This window comes from Hippopotamus amphibius, chromosome 11, assembly GCF_030028045.1.
Source record: "Hippopotamus amphibius kiboko isolate mHipAmp2 chromosome 11, mHipAmp2.hap2, whole genome shotgun sequence".
NCBI lineage: Eukaryota > Metazoa > Chordata > Mammalia > Artiodactyla > Hippopotamidae > Hippopotamus > Hippopotamus amphibius.
The window spans coordinates 1,461,787-1,474,876 of record NC_080196.1 but is presented as its reverse complement, the minus strand read 5'-3'; the positions used below and the strand labels follow the sequence as shown (position 1 = coordinate 1,474,876).

Below are 13,090 nucleotides of genomic sequence, written 5' to 3'. Positions count from 1 at the left end.
GCAGCTGCAAGATAAACTTGGCACGTACTCCCTAAGTATCCATTTTTTCAGCAATTTGGGGGAAATGTTAAATAATTTATCTGCAAATTAATTTAAAGCATATTTATATTAAAACAAATGTAAGTTTTTAATAGGCTCTAGTAGGTTTCAAAGACATTTCTTGCTTATAGCGAGCTCCCCTAGTGAAAGGGTTTCCTCTCCTCTGCCTCAGGGCCTCTCTGTTCACCACCCAGGCAGTCCTCTGCTGGGGCAACTAACAAACCTTCCTTCAGTCGTTCTCTGAATAGAACAGACAGGGGAGATGCGGAGACCAAAGCCAAGTCTATGCGTGAAGCGAAGGCGTATTCCCCACAAGCTTAGGGGACCGAGAGGTTCTTAACTGAATCCTGGGCTTTGCTATTTGGGGATCTGAGGTCTGTAAGGTCTTTTTTTTCTTCCCCCCATTTTTTGGACGTGCTGCGTGGCCTGTGGGATGTTAGTTCCCCAGCTAGGGATTGAACCCGTGCCCTCTGCAGTGGAAGCGCAGTGTCTTAACCACCAGACCACCAGGGAAGTCCCAGGTCTGTAGGTCTTGCAGGTTAGGTTGAGCACCTCCTAGTCACTCAGTTTATGATTTGAGGCGCTGGCTTGCTCTCACCCGCTGGGGAGAGGAGCACGGACACTGCAGAGAAGCAGAGCAGTGGGGACAGGGAAGCTCCTCTCTCCTCCCTGGATTCCGGCCAATGCTGAGGCACACGCACCTGCCACATCACCCAGGTCTGAGTCAGCTCTGCGCCTTTCCCTGCCCGACGTGCAGCTGCCACGCGGAAGCCTAATTCAACAGACGTCAGGCTCGGACCCCACGTTGCATCTGAACTACTTTTTGAAATTAGACATGTTCAGGTTTACTGACCTGTGCAGTCTTTTCAACATTTCCTTATGCTGCGCATGGGTGGGGCCAGAGACTTTCTCGTCCTGCTTTGCCAGTCCTCTGACTAGAACATTTTGAATCGAGTTGCTTGGAATCTTGTGCCAGGTTCCCAGCTTCAGAAAAATGCGAGAAGAGCCAGAAAGCAGGTTAGAGGTGAGGCCTGTCACTGACCACACCTGTGACCCCATTCAGGGGCCTTGTAACGCTAGCGCCCTTCAAGAAGCAGAGAACCAGACTCCTTAAAAGGCATTGCAACAGGTTTCCAGGAATTACTTATCATAGTCGATAACGCAGGGCCCAGGGACCCCTGCATTCGGAATTCAGGGCTTTTTCCTCAGGGAAAGGTCTGCCCCTAACTCTTCCCAGCATTCTAGGATGCTAGGACGACCCCTGGGAGATTCGGGAGGGTGGAGGGGAGAACGTGCAGCGTGAGATGCAGAAGTGCAGGCCGCCGAGCGTCCGCCCGGTCCACTGCGGGCCCTTAGACCAGGCCGGCCCTTAGAAGCAGGCCTGGCGCAAAGACCAGGCATCCCAGCCTCTCCTGAGCATCTGGACCAGCCCCTGCGGGCCCGCCCGACGCCACGCCCCTGCGGCGCGGGCCCCGCCCCGCCCCGCCCCGCCCGGTCGCCCCGCCCCGCCCCGACGCGACGCCCCGCCCCGTCCGGCTCGCGCGCCGGCAGCGGGGTGGGCGGGGCCTGCGCCGGGCTGGGCGGGGCCTGCGCCGGGCTGGGCGGGGCCTGCGCCGGGCGGCGGAGCGTCGCGCGGTGACGCGGGGGGACGCGGCGCCCGTGGGGCCGCAGCCCGGCCGCCCCGCCCCCGGCCCGCCCCGCCGCCTGCCGGGCGGCCCTGTCAGCGAGCGGAGGCCGGCCGCGCGGTCCCGGCCCCTGCTCCCGGCGAGGCGGCTCGCGCGGCACACCCCCGGCGGCCGGCGCCTCTCCTCAGCGAGCGCGGACATGGCGCAGGCGGCAGCGCGCGGCGCCCGCGGTTCCGGCGACGGCGAGATGGGCAAGGCCGGGAAGGTGGCGCTCATCACGGGCATCACGGGCCAGGTGAGCGGGGCGGCGGGGCCGCGGACCAGGAAGTGTCTCCCCGGGCGGAGGGCCCCCGCCGCCGGGACTTCCGAGGCCGCGGCCGCACCTGGACGTGGGGGCGGGCGGGGCCGGGCTCGGGCCGGCGCCCTGTCCGCCCTGCGGCCCCCGGCAGCGTCCCGAGCCCGGGCGGCGGCCGGGCCTCCCGGCTCCCCCGCGGGGCGACACCAGGCGCGGGCAGTGATGGGGTCGCGCCCCGGCGTGGCCGGCGTGGCCGTGAGTGGCGCGGGCACCCTCCAGCGCGCGGGCTGGGCCCCTGGCGCTCGGGCACGTGGCTGACGGGACCTCTTCGTCCTCACAGCTGCTTCGAGGGGGTGCTTTTAGGATGCCCACTTCGCAGGTGGGGAAGCTGGGGCCTGCGGTCACAGCGCTGGGAGGTGTCCCGTTGGGATTCCCGTCGCTCTCAGACCGACGGGGCTTAGAAGAGAGGTGGAAGCCTTCTAGACGTTCAGCTGAAGGGCGTTAGACAGTTGTAACTGCCGGGTACCTGATGACTTCCTGGTTATTCATGCGGCTTGCTGTGTGTTAGGCGATTGCAGTCAACGTGGGTTTGGAAACTGGTGGGGGAGGCGGGTGGGACAGGGGTCTGACGCTGAGGAAGGGAACCCCCAGATTCGGTGGAGGGCCTGCCTGCGCAGTGCCGTGGAGAAGGTAGTGAAGCTGTTCACGTCACTCTCTTGGCATGGCTTATGCCTAGGCAGGTGCCCGCAGTGTGAATGCGCGCGGGTTAGAGCCGAGGCGTCATGCAGGGCCGTGAGAGCGGTGGCCGGGTTGGAGCTGAGTGGCCTGGGAGGTGCCCCGTGGCCCAGCTCTGCTGGCCCTGCAGGCTGCTGCGGCGCTTGCCTCCTAAGCGACTCCCTCGCCAGACAGTTTTGGCTGGCCACGGCATTTCCACCTTTACACCCTCCTTCCGACCTCTGCACAGGTGTGTCCCTCTTCCCTGCAGCCCTGCCCTCTGCATCGCCCCTTGCCTGTTGGGTGCTGTGTTGGCTTCTGCAGCCCCTGGCACCGTGCTGAACAGTGTTGCCACATGAATCCCTGCAGGTGGAGTTTACTGCACTGCTCTGCTCTGCTTGGCTTTTATCTTCCAGGGCGGTGATTCCCACCGTGAGCACTGAGGGGTGTGGGGTCTGAAGAGCCAAACCTGCTGTCCATTTTCTTCCTCATATCGGGTGAGAGCTCACGGAGCTACTCACACTGCTAAACATTTTACGTATCCCTATGTAAGAGGCAGGTACATTGTTTGTCCTCATTTTACATCTGCCTTGGTAAGGTTGCGTGGGTTCCCTGATGGCGCCCACCTCATGAGTGTCAGGACTGAGATTTGAACCCAAGAGCTGCTCTAAGCCATTTTGTTATATTGCCTCTGTGGTAAGCCACCCACATTAAATTACAGCTGTGTGTGTGTGTGTGTGTGTGTGTGAGAGAGAGAGAGAGAGAGAGAGAGACAGAGAGAGAGAGAGAGACAGAGGGGGTTGGGGGAGAGAGAGGGATTGTTTTACTCTAAGCAGAGGCCTCAGGTAAGGTAGAAACCCCTGTTTCGGCCCTTAGGGCTGTCATGGCCTTTGGGCCAAGACGGGCTCTTGGACGGGCTGTCCCAAGTTCGCACCTGAGGCTGCATGCAGGTACCAGGGTGCTGTCTGCTGTGTGTCTCTGGTACTCACTGTCAGCAGTCACTCCAGCTTTCTTCCTCCTGTCTTGTCTCTTTCTGACACAGTCGTGGTGAATCATTTCCTGGAGTTTTTTACCTTATTAAACCCCCTTGAAGAGAACCAGGCTCTGCTCTGCATTGCTGCCTCTAGGCCCTCAGCCAGCCTTCCCCAGCGGTCACCTCAGGGTCTAATTATGCTTGCTCTTCTTTACTGCACTTGGGGAAATGTTCTTGCTGGTCTCTGAATATTGCTGCCTTGGACCTCGTTGGGGTCATCATTTTGCAGCTGAATGCCCTCGCAAGTCTTACTCCCTTTAACCCAGGCCTCTGTGCTCACACTAACCCAGCCAAATGCAGCCGTTCCAGGCTTTGTGTTTTCATTTCTCTGTGTTTACAGATGTGCAGTCCCTGTTGGCTACATAGGGAATTTACATGTCTTAGTTCTTTGGTTTGTAAACTCCTTTAGGATAGAAACCTTCTTTTGACCTACTGCCTCCCACGTGGCTTCACCAAGTGGGCTTCCAAAATGTTGACTTAATCTTCCCATTAACAGAACTGGTCTTTACTGCGTGTCTGCAGGGTGCAAGGCTTGCTTTGATGATGTGGGAAACAGAAGGATATGTAAGATGTCCCCTCTGCCCTCCAGGATCTCACAGTTTTTGAGGGACTTAATGCACATGACAAAATTTGTATTGTACCAGTATGTTAGGGACCACATGACTGGTTCACTGTACCTCGGGACTCTGGGAGAAAAAAGTCACTGAATGCTGGAAACAGCAGGGACTGTCTTCAGGGTGAGCAGTGTTTACAGGAGTGCAGAGAGGGGAGAGTTTTGGGAGGCTGTGAAGACCAAATATAGTATTAATGGGAGGAAAGATAATTTATTAAATTTTGTTCCCCTTGCTCATTTCAAAAAAGATTCTGAGGTGGCTTCAGTAAAAAACACATCATTGGACCAGCCTAAGAAGAATGAAGGCCGTAGAGAAATGGAGGTAGAGTCCCCAGCCCTGAGGGCAGCTGTCAGGTGGGCGTGACGTTCAGCCGTGAGCTTCCTGGCTGTCGAGACAGAGTGGGCCGGCGCATGAAGCTTTGTTAGTGCTGAACTCTCAGGGGCCACTTAACAACACACGAATGACGGGCTCAACGACGCCATCTCCTCAGGGTGCTCCTGTTACCCCTGATGGACTGCAGGAGCACAGTTTTTGGTAGGTGGAGACTTGAGAGAATCAAATGGTCAGCGTTTGTGGATTTTTCCCTTTCTGATATCTGTTATGTCAGGCTAGTCTCTGCCAGGAGAGTAGGCAGGTTGGCACTGTAGATGACCATGTCAGGTGTGCTTGGTAGGAAATTAACATTGGTGTTTTAAATATGGAAGAATGGGCACAGTGAGGTCCTTCACACCTGCAGGTAGCCTAGATTTTCCTTAGGAAGCACTTTAAATGTGATCAGACATCTAAGCAAGCACCAAGTCCAGGTTCTGTGCCATGACACATGGGAGACAAAGCATTTATCTTTAAAAGGTTGAAAAGTTAGTCCTGGTCAAGAGGAGTTAACTTGTCTGCTGTTAACAACACATTGTTACTAAATCTTGCATTGAGGAAAGGTGTGGACCCTTTGAGTAGTCAAGGTCAGATTATTTAAGACATAATATTTTGTTTCAGAATTTTATTTTTCGGTCCTTATTTTTTATTTTCACTAATTTAATTATTTTCTTTTGAGCATATCCTAGCTGCCATAAGACAGCCGTAGCCTGTAAAGAGAACACGTTTAACACAGATATCCGGATTCCCTAGACTCAGGAGGCTCTTCATTTAAGAATTAAGATGCTAGAAAATGGTATTGAGAATTGGCAGGAAGTGCCATTCTTTCCACAGTTTTCCTTACTGCTTTGAAATAGTGCTTCAGTGGAATCATAATAGATGACAGGGATATTACATCTTTTCGTTTTACTTTCTAATCCATGTTTGGTGTTCCGCAAGTTTCTACATTCCAATCCAGGCATCAGAATCATCACTTTGTGAAGATGGAGATTTAGTGAAATGTCATGAGGTCTGTTAAAATGACCATATCTGATTGGTAATGGCTACATGGAATCCTGGAGCCAAAGCTGTATCCAGTTCAAGGGAGAGGTCCATGCCTGATCAGTGATGTCTGCTTGGAAGAGGGATGGGAGTGATGGGGTTAGGAAAAAAGTGTCTTAGTTTCTTACCCCATATATCTAGCATAACTAGTACAGGTTAGGTACTCAAAATATTTGATAATTAAATTACTCTTTCCTTACTGATGTTTATTATCTTGCAGAAAACTTGCCTGGAAGTTGTAGAAGTCTGTAGAAATGGGAACAAAATGCAGTTTTTGGTGGATGCGTAGAATCAAGACATTGTCAGGGTACTGGGGAGAACTGGGTGGTATATACCCAATATAGTTGCAATTTGGGGATAAAATGATTTGTTATAAGTTCAGATTTAAAGGACTTGGTATATACCCACTTCAGGGAAAAAAAGTAACATATCCAGTTTTGTATGATAGATTTCCTACGGTACGCATATTAACCACTGAATTAACAAAAAGTATTCTGTTGTCATGCATGCTGAGCTTTTAGTCCCGGGGTTGAATTCCCTTCATGATGTGGAGGAGGAAGGGAGGCGAAGAGTGTGGAGTCCCAGGTCCCGCAGCTGGCCAGTGCTGGGGCTAGTACTGACCGGCACTGTCCTCCGCCCACAGCAGGAGAGAGATGGCTTTGAACTGGAAAATTGGAGTAAAGGAGTCTATGTGCTAGTGAAATGTGTAGCATGGTGTTCTATAAAGTTGAATAATAATAAATTACACCTGAAAAGTAATCAAATCTATTTCAGTGTTTAAGGAAAATGTGACTTTATGTTAACTTTTATATTATAACATTTAACATCTTATTTTGACAAAATATTTGCAGTTTGAAAAGATTGAGAGGTAATGAAATAGGAATATTTAGTATGTAACCTACAAAGGACAATTAATACAATTACAGGGACTAGAGAAAGGGGTCCACGTTAGATAGGACATCCCTTAGAGAACGCGGCACTGGTTGTCCGTTGGTGCTGTGCTGTCCCGAGCCGGAGCTGGCCTCCAGCGCCTGCAGACTTCTGAGCATGGCCCGTCCCCTGGTGATGCGGGAAAGCCCGGAGCTGCTGTCTCCACGTGGGACTTCCGGACTCCAGGGTGCAATCGGGGGAGCTTTATGAGTTACCACCTGATTGCTCAGATGAACTCAAAGAACTGTTAATTGTCCTTCTGATCTTGAATGGCTTTCTTTGAGAGATGGAGTCTCAACTTACCTGTCCTTTGAAGCACCCTTTCCTCAGCTTCCCTTAGACAGAAGTTTTCGCTAAACAAGAGTTATTTGGCTGTGAATTCCTGTAAAGAGTCAGGCTGAAGGGGTGGGGCGCAATGTCTGCCTTTAACCAGGGCTCCAGACACTTGGTAGGTAATTGTCTTGGGGGAGGGCACGGAGACACGTTTATTGACATGGATAGAATGATTGCTGTGTGACAGGCAGTATGCCCAGCGCTTTGTATAAATTTGCTAATTTAACTGCAGGTGGTAGGTATTTTTTACTGTCCACCTTATACCAAGCGAGGAAACCAAGGCCTGATTACCTCCTGCACTAGTCTTGTCTTAGGACCTTTCCTCTGCTGTGTCAAGTCGGACTGGCTGTGTTGCTCAGATTGTTGGCAGACTGCACAAGCTCACTGCTCTTGAGAAGCAGGTTGTTTCTAAAGGCTGCTCTTTGCTGGGTGCTTTACTGTGCCCGTCAGGTGATGCTAACGTTATTAGCTTGTGTGTCTTGGGAGAAGTCTGGAGTGAGGGTGGGGAAGGGGGCGGAGGGCTGTTCTCTGAAGCCTGTTGAAGACCCTGGACCCCTGGTGGCTCCTTTCCCCAGCGTTCCTTCCAGTTCTCTGAGGGTTTTTATAGTAAGAGATGGAAATGGGAGAGCAGAGTGGCTTCCCTGCCCACAGGCTTCCGACGGAGGGTCAGGAGCCAGCAGCCAGTGCGTGGGCTCCTCAGAAGCAGGGGGGCCCCGGGGCTGTGGCTTGGCGGAGGGGTGGTCTGGTTGGAAACTGTGGCTGTGGAGCTTGCCCGAGGCCCCGATGAGCACATGGACAGTGAGGGTTCAGGGTGGTGGAGAGAGGCGGCTGAGGACCCTTCTCTCACCTGCACGTGGATCTGAGTTACAGCTCCTGGCTCGCTTGCTGTGCTTCTTTCCTCTCTGTGGAGTTGGGGGTGGGGGATGGGGTGGGGGGGTGTCCTTGCTATCAAGGCCCAGATTCCTGAGAAGGCTCAGAAGTGTCCTGTTCTAGACTCTTGTACCTGGTTATGTAAGCTGGAAAACCCTTTGGCCTGCAAAGTGCGCTTAACAGATACTTTGGACTTGCCTTTTCTCCTGGTGGGAGGTTTAATTTGAAGAGATGCTTCCTTGACTTGAGATGAACCTCCCTCTTCTCTTCCGATAAGCCTTGCATTTGGGCTGCAAGAGGTTCTCTGTTTCATATCTCCTAAATTCCCAGCAGCAGTTTAGTTTTTGTTTGTTTTATGCTTAAGTAACCTTTTCTCCTGGAGGCAGTTACATCTGGGGGCAGATCATCCTCTACTTAGTAATAGAAGTACTAGTGATCGTAATTAATTCTGTCAGCGAATGTTTGAGTGCCGACCACGTGTCAGGCTCTGGGGGTACGACAGTGAAAAGAACAGACAAAAACGAGCATCCTTGTGACGCTGATGTTCTAGCTGGTGACTGTGGCGGTGATGATGGGTGGATGGCGGTGATGATGGGTGGATGGCGGTCACTAAGGTATGTTGAGCCTTCACTTTGTGCCAGGCACCGCTTAGCGGACTTTGCACCCATTTCCTTTCCGGAGCAAGGGAGCCCTCTGCTGAGGTGGTTTTCTCTTCACCCCTCAAGGAGCACAGAGGTTAAACAGATTGCCCAGAGGTCACTCCCATCCTTGTTTGCAGAGTCAGATGTAAAGTGTAAATTCTAGTAATTTTATTTTCTATCAAGTTTATAACTAGTATTAACAAATAAATTCTAAGGAGAGGTAAATAAATTGTATGTCAAATTTGAAAAATAAAGCATATGCAAGAGGTTTTTTTGTTTTTTGTTTGGCAATTGTGGAAAGGTATGGATTATAGCAGTAAAATAAGCCTGTATTAATCACTACGTTATATGCCCCTCATTTCATTTTCTTTGCTGTCATTTGGGTCACACCATTAGTCAAGCTGTTGATGACTTATCTGGTGAACTCCCTGGAGGCTGGGACTCTGTCTTGGGGCAAGTGGAGGAGGAGTTGGGTTTCTTGGCCAGTGTAGGTTTGAGTTAACCGCTTAGCTACTCAGGAGCTGCGTCGATTTGGTCAAGGTTGGAAAAGTCATTCCAACCACATAGAAAAGAAGTCTGGCATGGAATAGGACCCCCCATTACTGGAATGGACCTTCTCTTCACAGTGGTAACGAGATGGTAAGAGTTCCTGAGTACAAGGACAGGACATTGAATGTGGAGGGTACAAAAGTCTGCCTTGCTTCATGTGGGGAATCCATTATCTAGGGGCAGAAAAATCCATGGGATTTGGAATCAGCCATGGATTTGTCAAACAGATTTGACATCCGGTAAGTCTTGGAGTGCAAAGCAGATCCGGGGGCCGGGCTCATCTTCCGTGTGAGAGGCTTGTTGGCAGTGGACTGGACTCACATCCTCCTTACTGTGATTTGCGGTCCGGGATGAAAGGTTTGGCATAATTGGGAATGAGAAGGATGTCTTAAGTCCTGTCCTGCTTTGGTTAAAGACTGTTATGTGGTAGAAAGTTTTTTTTATGTCTTCACATTTCACATGATTAATGGATGAACTGCGGAAAGAGCATGGATCTGAGAATCAGAGGCTGGGTTTTAACAACAGTTGACTGTGTAGCCTTAATTTTTTCTTCAGCCATATTACAGAGGGATCGCCTGGTGATCTCTAACGTCTGTTCAGAGTGGAACTTGCTGTAACTTGAGGATTGAACACTAACTATAATTCATTGTGTGCAAAAAAAGTCTTGTATTTAAGCAGTGCAGTCATTTAATGATCAGTTCTAAAGCTAAGGCCAATAGGAGAATTAAAAAAAAGCCAGTGACTGTTAACTGTAGTGAATTTATACTTAAGTCTGTAAAGGGGAAGACGTGCACTTGTGTGTTGCATTTTGCTAGAATTTATAAGGCTAAAGTGGAAAATCTGTGCTGTCTGCCCTGGTAGGTTTTACTAAATGAAGTGATTTTTTGGTGAGGAAGGATTTACAATTCCTGTTATTTATTTTTTGGATTGAAGTGTTAAAGAATGTAAGCATCTGTATTTTGAGCTTAGTGTTGGACAGTGGCGGGTGACTGTCTGCTTAGGTTCATTCAGTGCGGCGTGAGGTGCGGGGCGCACAGCCACCAGCAGGAGGATGTGCTCGTGTCCGCAGGCAGCGGATGGTCTAGTGGGGACCAGTCACTTGACAGGTAATTTGACAGCATGTGAATTGTTGTGATAACAATAAATGAGTCACCGAATCGCACGGGGGTCTTCCCTTAAATAAAAGGGATCTAAAGTATCATGAATTCAGCAGACGTAGGGAGCATCACCTACCTCGGGGGTTCCTGGGTACGAAGGCCCTTGTGTTAAAAGGGTTTGTCGTGAGGCCTTTTTTAGGAGGCTGAGCTGCTGAAGGACCCCCCTGCACGCGCCTCTGTTCTTCTCTTTGATGCAGAAGTCCTCGCAGGCGAGCGTTCATCGAAGGATGTTCCTGTTTTCATTCTCACTTTTCTATCTTAAAAGCTGTATTTCCAGCCTTTAACATTTGGTCCGTTTGGAGACCTTGCCCGTTACTCGATCACGCATGTTTATGCGCGCCTCAGGGAGTCTTAGACCCCGTGCGGAAGCGTCTGTGAACGGTCATCGTGGGATGACATAACCTAGGGACAGGTCAGCGTTTTCTTTTTTGCTGATCAAATTTGAGTTTCACAGAGTATTCGCATTATAGTTCCTAATGGTGAGTTAGTGTCAGCCAGACAGTTGATACTTGTTTCAGGGTTTGATAACTATTTTTTTTGAGCCAGCATTGTAGACAGAGACATGAGTGTAACTTTATTTTGTACTTAGAATAGTAGGTGTACAATTATTTGAACCAGTATATACTTTCAAATGTTTTGTTCCCTGTAGTATCCCCAGCGCTTCAAGTGCAGAGTATAAGACATGGTACAGGGCTCAGAGTAGGTGGGAAGGAAATAGGTGGGTAGGAGCCGAGAGGTGAGGGTGTGCCTGTGGCTTTCCGTGGAAGGAGGGACGGCTTTGCAGATGGTAGCAGGGAAATGAGGGTGATGGAGACCAGTGCAGCTGGGAGGGCTCTTTGGGCTGGCCTCAAAAGATGGTCAGATTTGGAGAGGGGGGCTGTAGGGGACTGACCTCCTGGAGAGGGTGGTGTGTGGATGGAGTATGGGAAATAGTATATTGTAAGTCCAGACCTCAAGATCCCAGGAGGCCTGGAAGAGCAGGTTGAGAGGTGTGGTTTTGATTAAATAAGCAGGAGCGTGAGCGGAGCTCAGCCTTGGGTGAGTCTGCAACCTGGGCCCAAATCCTGCTTTAAAAAATCCTTCCGGGAGTTACTTAATAACCTTGAGCCCTAGTTCCCTGGTCTTTAAAATGCAGTTAATTATACCCACATCACAAGGTGATGTGCAGATTAGCTATGATGATTCTAGTAATGCCTAGCATAGTGCCTGGTGCATGCTGCTTGTGAGATTCTGGTGTGTATATTTATCACGTGTAATAAACGACTTATTACACGTGGTAGGTTCCCAAGGTGGGGGAGAGTGAGAGGAGAGGGCAGTGCTTGGAGAGTGCAGTGTGGTGTAGATGGACAGAGCGAATTTGCGTAGTAAAGCAGGGGTGCCAGGAAGACCTGCTCGATTATAAGGATGTAGATGCAAACGACATTGGTTGTGGAGAAGGAAAGGGAGTCAAAGGAACAGCAGGACTTTGTGATTAGTTAGATACGGGGGCGGGAGTGAGGAAGGGAAGAGCTGGAGGTCTCGAGGTTATTTTGATTTTGGAGGCTGGCTGGATGGCATCGCTGTGGCCAGAAATGCCGTCCCTGGGAAGGAACACCAGTGTTCTGGGGAAGGGAGTGAATGCAGTTCTGCTCCTCTGAGTGTGAGGTGAGAGCACGACGTTCAAGGTCACATAAACTGTAAGCTGTTTAAAATGTCAGCTTGGAATGCAGCCGAGAGATCCCGGCCACACAGTGTCTTGTCCTGGCCTGGACACAGCTGTGGATGGGGAAGCCCTGTGTTCTGCTCTGCTTGCCCAGCCCCCCAGAATCTGTCGTGGTACCCGCCTCCTGGTAGAAAAACTAGCATTTTCCCCCTTAGGTTCATGATTGAAATTAACCAGGTTATTCCACTTATACTTCAGTGCTCCTTTCCCTCTCTCTCTTTTTCTTTTCTTTTTCTTTCTTTCTTTCTTTCTTTCTTTCTTTCTTTCTTTCTTTCTTTCTTTCTTTCTTTCTTTCTTTCTTTCTTTTCTTTTTCTTTCTATTTATCTTAGATTTTTATGAGTTTTGAATATATTCTAGCAACTTGCTTATCTTGTTGAGCAGAGTCTGATTTTTGCACCCAAGGAGTGCTTTTTTCTAGGTAAGTCAAACCTCAGGACTCTGCTCAGCAAGATCAAAGGGCTTTTGGGAAGGAGTGGGGTGGTTTACGATTCCACACTGCTGATGTGTAACTTGGCTTCACTGAGAACTTACACTTGTGTGTTGGTTTGTGATTCTCAGAGCACCTAAAAAGTGGTTTCCATTGTCCTGCATGGTGTTCTGGGAGGCAGGCAGGGCAGGGGTTGCTTCATCTTGGAGATGCGAGGACCACCACCCAGAGTGGCCGAGTGACCGGAGTCCCGGGGCTGGTGATCCTCAGCACGGAGACGCCGAGCCGTGGGGCCCTCTTCTGGACCCCACAGTCGGCCAGGTTTAATGTAATGTGGATTTCTTCTGAGTTCCCTCACCAATGTCTCACTCCAGGCTGGTGTTTTTCTTCACTGTTCCATAAACAGACTGTGATAGGTAGAGTAACGCCCCCAGCCCCAGGTGTCCACGCCCTAGTCCCCGGAAGCTGTGCGTGTGTTACCTCTCGTGGGAAAAGGGACTTTGCAGATGTGGTTAAATTCAGGGTCTCGAGCTGAGAGGTGATCCTGGCTTATCTGTGTGGGTCTGACACCTTGGGGGTCCTTCAGTGGGGAGGAGGGAGGCGGAAGTCTCAGAAAGATGGCACTATGAGGAAGACTCAGCCGGCCAGGGCTGGCTTCACAGACGGGAGAAGGGGCCACAGCCAAGCAGCCCGGCGGCCTCTGGAAGCTGGGAGAGGCCGAGGGATCCTGCCTAGAGCCTCCAGAAAGCA

At 50.7% G+C, this 13,090-nt stretch overlaps 1 protein-coding gene across 2 annotated transcripts in view; it reads left to right on the top strand.

The window, feature by feature from the left end:
* The first annotated feature begins 1,727 nt into the window (after positions 1–1,727).
* GMDS (GDP-mannose 4,6-dehydratase) overlaps positions 1,728–13,090 on the top strand; it is a 454,717-nt gene continuing 443,354 nt past the window's right edge. For both annotated transcript variants that reach the window (XM_057698406.1, XM_057698405.1), the window contains exon 1: positions 1,728–1,959. In XM_057698406.1, coding sequence (XP_057554389.1) covers positions 1,864–1,959 — 96 coding nt within the window. In that variant the 5' untranslated portion in view covers positions 1,728–1,863. The remainder of the gene's footprint in view (positions 1,960–13,090) is intronic.